Here is an 11,343-nt window from a genome sequence, read left to right as displayed (position 1 = left end):
GACAAAACGTTCAAAAATTCTTCTAAATGGTCACAGTTTATACTCGATTCAGTACGTACGGTGTAACAACGTACGAAATATCATTTGAGCAACCATTTTCAAATAATTTATTTAAATAATGTTCAGGTCTGGTATATCTTGGCCAATTATGAAATTACCTATCCGAAAAACGTTGATCGTTGCATCTGAATTCCATTCACGGGATACCTCTGAAAGCCGGGGCAACCTGTAGTTCACTTCGAAACATAGACAGAAAAAACTGATACAGGAAAAAGCGAAATCCCCAATGGGGACTATTTTTCTATGCCTGCAGCAACATGCGCTTGCAACTTGTTGTTGAAACGAAACCATGCATTTTTTAACGCATATCGATTCTTCTCGTAAATCTGAATACATATATAGCTTTAAAGCTACAATTAATAGAAACGTAATACTTGACGAGACATTTCATAGTTTACATATGTATTTAAGAACAACTCAGTCTGCACGTGAAAATTTTATTCGCCATATTATATTATACATGATCAGATCGTAGGTCATACATACAGAGTGCTCAGCCACGCCTGGAAAAAATTTTAATGGGAGATTCTAGAAGCTAAAATAAGACGAAAATCAAGAATATTAATTTCTTGATTGAGGTTCGGTTAAAAAGTTACTAAAAAATTAAATTAAAAAATTTCAAATCATTCTAAAAAAATTATTTTCGGTTGTAGGGACAAATTACAATTATTTTTGGTGAATAGACATACCGCCAAAATTCGACGCACTTTCGAGAAAAAATTCGAGTAGGTGCTGAAATTTCTCGACGAAATTAAAAAATTTTAAATCGTTCTAAAAAAGTTATTTTTAGTTGGATTGCAGGATTTTAATATTTCAACGTGCAAACAATGCGTGTTAATAGGGCTCTAGAGTCCCAGAAAAATGAGCTAAAAAAATACATTGGATATAAAGTCTACTCGTATACCTTGTCTATGGTGAGAACTGCTGTTCGCAGATTGCCATTCTACAGGCGGGACTTTAAACGTTAATAATTTTAACGAAGCCTCATTCGACAAATTAGTATTCTTGATTTTCATCTTATTTTGGCCTCTAGTATCTTCCATTAAAATTTGTCCCAGGGGTGGCCGAACACCCTGTATAATAGATTTTAGTAATAATGATAAAGTTGATATATGAAATATTTTTGTAAAATATATTATAAAATTGGACAGAATACTGCAGATATGTTGTAGGTATATTGCTTTTATTTTTTACCTTAATATTATGCTTCATTATGAAATCGAAGAACCGATTTGTATAACAAGTAATTCCCTGTAACAAGTTATCCATAGCCTAAAGAATTACAGCTTGCTCCAGTCTCTACATGTATTTATACCATATTATCAACGTTCCGATCATTACATCGTAGTATAGTCACTATAGATACCGTTCACCAACTTGATCACGACAAAACTACAGGATTAAAAGTATAAATTATGGACAAGTCCAGTTTGATTCCCAGGGAAAATTGTATAAAATAGGTTCGACAGCGAAGCTCTATAAAGGCTCTATAAAGAATCATAAATTCCACAGCGAAAATAACCTAGCGGTAGGAAAATCCGTGCACGCCTCTAGCTTGGATCTCACGCACTTATCCTGCTAGCCCTCGTTTCATCGATCGCGTTAATTAATTACAAGCCACTCGCGTTTCTTTCTCCCGAAGGTATCCCCCCTGACTGGGAAACCAGCCAGTCCTCTCGCAGGATCGTTCTGATGCACGTTCGAAAAACGCCGCGCCGCGACGCGCCGTGACGCTCGCTGACGCGATCGAATCGATCTTAAACTTAGACGCCGCCCTCTTAAATCACAGACAGCTAACGAGGTACGTTCGCTTAAGTTCCCCGGCCTCGTTTTCTTGCTCGTGCACCATGTACGTGCCGCGAACCTCACAGGCGGATATTTATTCCACGATCCCGCATGCCAGTCTCTGATGACTTTGGGAATTCGTGAGTGGAAGCAGCAAGCGAGGGCTGCCTTGGTTCGCTCGAATCGACGAACCGGAAGTCTCGAGAAGCGCGCCACCATCGACGCTGATCGCGGCTACTTGATTGCCCCCGACCCTGCACCTCTGCACGCGAACTTTCTCCTTTTCTTTCTTTTTACAAGACTTCCCTTCGGCACTCCCAACCTCGATGACCATGATTTTTCACTTATGCGATTTACACTTTAAACAGTTATTGTTCCGCGACGAGACAACGTTGATTCGCACACTGAACGTCGAGCGGTGCAGAAAATTGACCGATTTTACGGAGAACGCGATCCGACATTGGACTATCCGAGGCCTACACCGCATTTTTGTACCAACTCTTTCTCCCCCAAAATAGTAAAAAATGGCACAGTATTTGGTTCCTATGAACTTTGTAACTGTCTATCTAGATATGATATGTCGCCGATTTAACGGGGACGGAAATTACAAGTGTAGCCGGAGAAGAATACCGGCGAGGAACAAAAAAATTTGTTGGACTGCAACTTGGATATTTTCTGCATGACATAGGTCAAATATATCCATTCAACGTGCGCAATACCGAGTAAACAATGTATGAATAAAAATTCACCTAGACGGATCAGCCATCGCAGGTTACTTTTCCTATCTACGAGAAGCAGCTGCTGTGAAAAATGCTATCTGGAGATGAAATCACGTGGTCAGCAACTTCGATGTCCTCTATGCATGGTACAAACCGAATATCTTTGTTCAGCGTGTGAAATAACGAAGAATGCATGTACTAGAATTTCAGCTACGCGGATCAGTTGCAATTTTGTTGTTTTTTTAAATCAATTTATAAACGATAGAATTAAGCGTTTAAGAGATATATTGTATATAATTTAAGTAAACGAGTGCTTTTCTACCGTGTTTGCGAGATGAATGCCCAACCGTGCAACGTACGATAAACTCAGAATAGGAGAGAATTATCTACCTGACCATTTCGTGCAGTGCAGCAGATGCAAGTTGCAAATTTAAAATAAAAAAGCAGCCCAAGTTTCGTTCAAGTTTCAGCCAACCCACTGGAATTTCATCTATACCGAATGGTCATAGAAGAAGAAAAATACATTTCTCAGTTATGTACTATCGACTCCCGAATGAAATCAATCATCACAGTCAAACAAACTCTTAATCGGTTTCGATCAATCTATTAGCTCCTGACGACGAAAGGCTGCGTTTAACGTCATCGACCGTTGAGCTTCCGTTACTTGTTTCGTAGAAAATATTCGTGTCAAACAATTCGCTGCTGCACAGCTGCGCGTCGTTCGATCGACTAATGCTTTTCAGCCAACCTGGACGTCTGTCCCGTATACAAAGCTCATTCCGTGAAGTTTCATGAAAAAAGAAATTCCGATGTTCGTGTCGGAACATACTCGACTGTGTAGAACTCAGATATCACGGCACCCTGTCAGGTAAAACATTAAAATCTATACGACTTGTTCGTAAATAAAAGCGACAGTCGTGTCGATTCGTTAGATTCACGCGTCGCGACGAATATAAAGGACGGCGAATAGGATCTCGCGTTTGATTAACGAAATCTCCGACGAAATTTTCGTCACTTTACGTTCTTTATCATTTTCAGGGGATCGCGCTTGTAGCGAGCGAAAACTTCCTTCTTGAACGTTTCGAAATGCTTTCTGTTGGCACTGTTCTGTCGTTCACGCCATGCCGGCCTGGTCTTTCTGGTTTGCAGACCCCAGTGTCCGGTGAACACCGGTGAGAGGACCTTAAATTGGTAACCGGCAACGAACATCTCGTACACCTGCGCAAAAAAGGATCACTGGTTTAGGTTAATTCTACGCTAGTAAGGTATGTCCGTAAAACCTATTTACTGTGTCAAAACTACCCCCTCCTCCCAACAATGTTCATCCCTTGATGCTTAGAAAGTACCGCAGATGCAAGAAATTCTGTTTAATTTTCAGTAATAAACCTATCACGTAACAGTGAAACCACCTTTGCAAGAGAGGAAATTTCTCGTGAAAGTACAGTTTCTGTTGTGCGTTGGAATCCAAGATACGCTCGTGGACGATTGGGAATGCAAATAATGTAAGAAACAGACGACGAAGGAAACGGTTTGCTCTAGCAAACTCGTGAGTGGAACGGTCCGATAACGCGGAAGAATCCCCACGTTCGATCCGATACAAGGTAACAGCAGCTGAAGCGAGACGAGACCGTGAACGGCCACGCTTGATTCTTTACGACTTGACCTCGTGATTCGATGGTTCGCAGCTCGAATTCGAAATCTGCAAAGCAAAGATTCCCTCGGTTCGTCTCGCAGCCACGCAAACGCACCGTAAATGCACACCGCTATTTACTTTGCAAATGTGCGAGCCCTGGTTATGCGGGTACCGATAGGACGATTCCATATCGATCGTTACAGTGAAACAGGACATAAAATAGGGAAACTGTGTGTGCGCGCGTGTGTGTACTCGCTTCGGAAAAACGAATAAAAAGGTTAGGAAACCGACGGACGGAGCAGCAATATAAAGAGCGAGTTTCAGTTTTCAATTCGGATAACGTAAACGATCTACGAGTCGTTCGATGACAGAATTGATCCAACTTAAAGGTATACAATTTTTTGTTGACGACGATACAAGTTCGCTCGAGAACTCACGTTTCTTAAGCCGAAGCGAGAACGCAAGATAACGGATCTTTGAAAAATAGCTATTTATTTGTTCTCGGTGCGATGCACGGTTGGTTGGTTTTCCAGGTTTCCTTGGTGAAATTGAAAAAGCGTCTGCCGCGCGCCGAGAACGCGAAAAACGCCGCAGAAAAGTTGGTGAAATTATATATTGCTGCCACGGTTTCCCTCTTTGTGCGTTTCGTAAGTTTTTTGCGCGCAACGTGCAAACCGCGGCTGAAGTTTCTGGTAGCGTCGCTTAGATATCCCGCAGATAGTGACATTTCCATGGGAAACACGGTGTTTCCGACGTTGTAGCGGCTAGATGGCAAGGAGGAAGAGACTGGTACGGCTGGCAATCTCGCTCCGCGGTCCGCCAACTGAGACAGGTCAGACAGACTTAACAGACGGGATCCGGTTGTTGCTGTTCCTACACTCTGGATGCGTCTTCGCGAATAATCGTACGTAACAATGGCAAATCATGCATGACAGTTGTACGCAAAGCTGGCAGACACGCTGTGATTGCCAGCCGGGAATGCCAGAACGATTGCGCTTCGATGATTGGATCCATCGTTGCGCCATACTGGTACTATTCTATACAGTAAGCGTACGCATTTGCATCGACAAGATACTGCGGGTACTCTTTCTTCTCGATAATTTCTCGAAAGATCGGTTATTTCTCGTTTCTGAAACATTTGCGATATTTCTCGAAAATTTTTCATCTAAAAAACATTATTACGACTTTTGTTTATTTCATATTTTTCAACCCACATTGTTTAAATTATCCACATGTTCCGTTGAAAAGAAACCAAAGAAACTCGATGATAGAATTTCAATTAGTGAAAATCAATGCACCGCGTAAGAGCCGATGCATAAGAGAAATAGGTTTAGGAAAGAGGAGATTGTGAGATTCGTTAAGCCGCAGACGACACGAGGTTGGTCGTAATTAATGCAAAGGAACGCTGCATCTGGTTCGGTGGAAACGCGCCCATGACGCCTATGACAACATCAAAAGGAACTGATAGACGGCATGTAATCTACAGTTCTCTATCTCGGAGATGTACCAGTGAATAATTATACGTACTAAACAGCAGGATGACAGGCTATGACAGATTCTGTTACGTTTGGTCTGTCTCTCAGACGAGTATGCGTTAATTATGCCTAAGTCCTGACGTACCAGTAATCACCAAATTAACTAGGCGCACTGCTACCGAGCCGCGAACTAGGCGCTTCGACTTATTTTCAACCGAAAAGATTACACTAGCCGTGTCTGGTATAAAAATAACCTACCTAACTAAACGTGCGTCTACAAATATGAAACACGGACGATGGACGAAGTATATGTATATCAGTTACGCTCGAACATACATACTCCTTGATACAGGCACTTGCCTCGTTGATTAGCAAAACTGAATTGTTCGCGTAATGCGTATTACCCGCGATTATTCGTCTTAATTAGTCAGTGGACGAGAATTAATTCCCTTTACAGCGTTTCCCGTGGGTCACATTCTTGCGGCAGCGGTGTAAAGCATTTCTAACTCTTGCAACAGGAGCCACTCACGACCCACCAGTTTGTCCCGAGTTTCGGGAGAACACAGATTCCATTAAACAACATAACGAGTTGACGTATCTTCCTAATTAGCGAGTCTGGACACTTTGGTTCCGTCGAAGAATCCTGCCTCCGCGACACGACCATCGGAAATAATTTCGCGATAACGCGCGAAACTTTCGTGTAAATCATTATTGAGGTGTGAACTTTCCAACACACACGAGTATTATAACAGCATCTGTAACTGCACCTCGCCTGTTGCGTACACACGTATTCTGGTTTATTCGTATGCTGAGTGAGTCGCGAATAGATTGCTATGATATTTAAGCTTTGATAGATGAACAAAGAAACGTTTCGAACAAGTGTTCGATGGTATCGTGCAAAGAATCGACTCGTTAAAAAATTCCAATCTGCTACATACGTATTTCAACAATACGTTTAATATACATATGTATGTTTAACACAAGGCCTGTAAACTTGTTTAAAATTGCTCCTTTGATATGTTATTTGGAGCACGCGTCACATTTTGTTAAACGACCGTGGTGTCCTGTAAAAATGTTCCTTTCACGATGCGTTCTAATTTTAGAAAAAGCATAAAATCTAAAGAGGCCAAGTCTCGAGAATAAGGTAGGCAGTTAATCTATAAAACTGCTTTTTTTGGTAAAAAAAAAAAAAAAAAAAAAAAAAGAAAAACTGTTACACGAGGAACCCCTTGCAAGCAGTGGCGTTGTCACGAGTTGTCAGACTTGAACTTCTCTTTCCTCTGCCCTGTGGTTTCGTTCTATGAATTCTTTTCAAACGCCGCTCCATAACGTGTTCCACGACAGTGTTTCATCTCCATATACACTTTTTACCGTTTCGAATGTTTCTGTGGCTATTTTCTCCAGTTTGAAACAGAACTTTATCCTCTGTTCTATCTTGAAACTATGACAATGCATATAATTTAAGTTATGAGAATGTGTCGCTAACTTGATCATATAAACAGCTCGATAAAGGTGGCTTGTTCGGGGCGCTTACAGAGACATAAAATATATACTTTAAAGCCATTAGAAAGCGAGTTTTAGGAGCAGTTCGAGAACTTTGTTGCAGCACCTTGTACTTAAAAAAAGGAAACAACGAGGCATAAACCTCGTACAAAATTTATGCAAAGTGTACGGTGATAAAGTTATCAGTTATCAAGGAAGAATTAATTTCCATCCCTGTATAATTTACATACGTCCTATACATCCTAAAAGTTTCAGAATTTTTTCAAGTTTCTGATCGAGGTATCGTGTCAAGGTATCTTCTGTGCAACTCCTGAACACGTTGCACAGAAGAATTTTGCTTCCGCAAAACAAACAAGCAATTTATATTCCCGCGATGATGTAACACGGCCAACAAAGCTCAGAACATCCGAAATTGCAGCCAGCAACCGCTGTAAAGTTTTCAAAAGCAAACGGAATCATCCAGGGAATTTAACGGAACCACGGCCCCTATACCACCGGAGGCCGCTCAAACGATATCCTTGCGATGTATTAATGTAAATTTACGCAATTTCTATAGACGTAGTCGGGAATCGTTCTTTTGCACGGCGTGCATACCCCGTTCGGTTTTGCTTGTTCCTCCGGGTGTTCTACGCTACGAATTCAGGAATTCAGAACGTTACGACGTACTCGCTGTGGTCAGTCTGTGTTCCCACTAATCATTAACCTTTGTACACTCGTACGCGCGTACACGTTTACACGCATACTAGCACAAACAGAACACGAACTATTCTATTTGTTCATAGGTACTAGCACGTAAACGTGTATAAGCGCGCGCGTAGAAACGCACGAAAGGTTATCAAGCGAAACACTGTGAAATTATTTCTGGTCTAAAAGGAAAGCTGGATAACAGAAGGAAGGAATTTCGCGTTGCTAAGCTCCGCCCTCAAGAATTAGAAACTCGCTACCTTCCGTTGCCTCGAATTTTCTTGGAAATTCATTTCGCAACAAACAAAGCCGTTGATTCCCTGGCAAGGAAAGGAAAGCATTCCGCGAAACAAGCTGCAACGGGTATTTAATTTCCCGCTAATTTCTTTCGTAATTTAGATAATATTGCTACTTAGTTCGTTGTTAACTGTCGAGAAATATTCTTATTCGAAAAATTCGATTATACTGAAAATGCATACTACGGATAACAGATGGTTCTCGATATTAACCTTACAAAAATATTAAACTTTCACAGAGTTTAATTACGAAGCGTAAAAGTATATACCTACATAGACATGAGCATGGAACATAGAAAACAAAAAGTAATCTAACCAGGTCTAATATTCGAAATGACTACCATTTACAACATCGAAGCGTTCAACTTGGCCTGCTTTTATTAGTATTTACAAGGAACCAAATTACCATTTCCGGCCCTTACATTCTCTTCAAAACTCATATAAGATAACTGGAATAGCAATCGATATTACGCTAAAGAAACGTAAGAAACAGTCAGATCGAGGTGTTCATCTTGGAGGAAAAAAATCGAATTTAGATTAGATGGTTGGCCAATCGTTGACGAGATGTCAGAATTTTACGGCGCTCATGCCCATCGAGGACAAAGTGCAAGGGAAATTGTAGGACTGGACATCGCAGAGAGGGTCGGTTTACGTCGCGTGTACCTTAGGGAAATGTGTTGGAGTTAATTTCACGGTTCGGCATCGACGGGAGGGTACCATCGCTACCACGGGCCATTACGATCATTATACGCCACGCTGCCAACTAGTACATTTTATTCGATCGCCAATGTTCCTAGAGAGTTTCGGTGATTAAATTTAACGAGGGGACAAAGACATTATCCACGCGTAAAGATGTTGTGTGCGTTGCCGGTAAATACGCGTCCACGAAATTAGGAAGAATCACTTTTCATTGGAGTTATTTTAAAGGCCGAAGCTTCTATTTTTACGTCTCTGAATCGAATTTTTAAAATAACTTTTTATTTTAACAAGCCGAGCACAAAATTAAAGATTGTTCGTCTTGTACGAAATGTTACGAATTCAAACGATGCCATGGATGTTGGGAAATTTTTTTTTCACGATTTGTTTTACAATGAATTTGTAAAAAAGAGTCTCCTCCTTCCTATGACCCCTAAAAAATTTCTGTACGACTTTTTCCAACGCTGTAAATCATGTTTTTGTAAACCTTATCCATAATTGACAATTTATAAAATGTAATAATAATAATTTCACAGTTTACTTTGAACTTTTTCCCTGTGCGCATGGAATTTGTTGTTTATTTTTCCAACCGGAATTCCAGAAATAACGTTTCGCAGAAAAAAAACCAACCGAACGATTCCGCAATTTCGATTCGGAACGAACCAGGGAAATACGATTTCATTCTACTAATCTTCTCCTTGATTCTCAATCACGCGCACGAAACTGCTCTTCCACTTTTTGAAAATCACGCGGCCCTTTCAATTCGAAAATTCGCTGACGAAGATGGAAAGAATATCCACGCATTAGGGCCATACGTGACGAGGCATTCACAAGACTCGGTGAAGTTCGGTAAACAGGCGTCGCATAATTTTTCCAGACGGCAAATAAAACGAGCCGGCGAACGAAAACCGCCGAGTAAATCTGATAATTGAGCTTTATGCGATCGCACGTCTGTATAAATCCTCGCGAATAAGGCGTACGTAACGCGTCTCCGCTTATCTTACATTTCCGGCATCTGGCGCGGTGGGAGCAAAGACGTGCACAGATTGTTGAACGATTATGGTTGAAACCACTCCTTTTCGAAATTACCCGTCGATCAATATCACAGTGAGATTTTAATGCCTGGATTTACGTAGGAAAACTCTTTTAACGTAACATACGACCAGCAGAGCCGCCTAAATTATTACCCGTTAAACGATAGCGGTAGTAAACGTTTCGCCGAGAGGGTATTGTTTTCATCGCGGCCGTTAAATTTATTAAAAGAATGATAATACTGACCATTTACGGGGCTAGTCAATTGAAAACACACAACATTAAATCGATAGACTCCGAAACTGTTGTGGTTCGAAAAGTTAAATGGAGGAAACGACATTTATATCGGTTAATTACAACATATCGATACCAGCAAGCGCTTAATGAGCAATTTTATCAGGCCAGTGAGCGACGGAAACGGAGCGAAAGAAAGAAATATCGGGAATAATGAGGAACCCTTCGTCTCGAACCGAGCGACGAAGCAACGGTAAAACGAGCACGGTAAACTTTTAATAGAGCCCGTTAATCTTTTCGACGAAATTTAATTCGCATTCGTCGCTGGACGGGGCACGTTCCGTGGAAATAGCTTCGTGCTTCGTTCGCTTTCAATGAACTCGATTAATCGAATCGCGCCATTGAAACCGGCACAGCCGCTGCGCGCCGTTTCTGATTCACGACTTCGTGCCACGATAATCGCTCAATCGACGAAGACGAGCCACCCAGGTGAATCGACGCTATCTTCTTTCCGTTTGATTCGAGCCACCTGGGCACACCAGTTAGCCATCCAGGATGCTCGCGTGTACCCGGCACTCGCGGCGGAATCAATTTCACGACCGATCGAAAGTCAATCTTCGAAATGAACGTCGAAAGGTCAATATTGACAACGAGTAGTTTCAAAAATTCATTGAGAAATCGGTTTGCTTGTTGCGAGCGTAATATTTCCAAGAGCCACTCTTCGGCTGTTTCCTCGACGCGTTCTTCCGTTCTTATTATTCGGCTATATCCTGATACGAACGTTTCATTTCCCTAATCTTCACGTTTTTCTCTTTTTTTTTACAGATAGTATTATCGCTGTTGATCAAAGGTCGCAAATATCGGGCAAACTTCTCAAAAATCTTGAATCAAAGGACCGAATTGTTAAGGATCACGGTATTACGATATCGAGAACCGGCTAAATGAAAATGATAGGTCTGTGTTAGAGGATCCCAGCCGCCTTGTCAGGAAAGTACACTTCCAGACGGAGGAACTACAATCAATCCGATGCGCCGCTCCGCGATTAGATATCAATCCAATTTGTTCGTGACGCTGATTGCAGAGATCGATAAATACGACAATAATGAATCTCTCGAGGGCGCGTTTATCTATGGAATCGAATCACGATAGCGAATCAATCACCTCGTTCGTGGAACGATAGAATATAACGCGTCGGAAAAGAGAGATATCGAAAACAATTGCCTCTT

At 41.4% G+C, this 11,343-nt stretch overlaps 1 protein-coding gene across 2 annotated transcripts in view; it reads right to left on the bottom strand.

Annotated features, from left to right (window-relative positions):
- Nucleotides 1-2,635: 2,635 nt before the first annotated feature.
- The window catches only part of LOC143344585 (beta-1,4-glucuronyltransferase 1), a 27,789-nt gene continuing 19,081 nt past the window's right edge, over nucleotides 2,636-11,343 (bottom strand). The window contains exon 4 of one of the 2 annotated variants that reach the window (XM_076770769.1): nucleotides 2,636-3,782. In XM_076770769.1, coding sequence (XP_076626884.1) covers nucleotides 3,576-3,782 — 207 coding nt within the window. In that variant the 3' untranslated portion in view covers nucleotides 2,636-3,575. The remainder of the gene's footprint in view (nucleotides 3,783-11,343) is intronic. The other variant, XM_076770762.1, reaches the window with a different exon arrangement.

This window comes from Colletes latitarsis, chromosome 1 (genome assembly GCF_051014445.1).
Source record: "Colletes latitarsis isolate SP2378_abdomen chromosome 1, iyColLati1, whole genome shotgun sequence".
Taxonomy (NCBI): Eukaryota; Metazoa; Arthropoda; class Insecta; order Hymenoptera; family Colletidae; genus Colletes; species Colletes latitarsis.
This window is presented reverse-complemented; position numbering and strand designations above follow the sequence as displayed.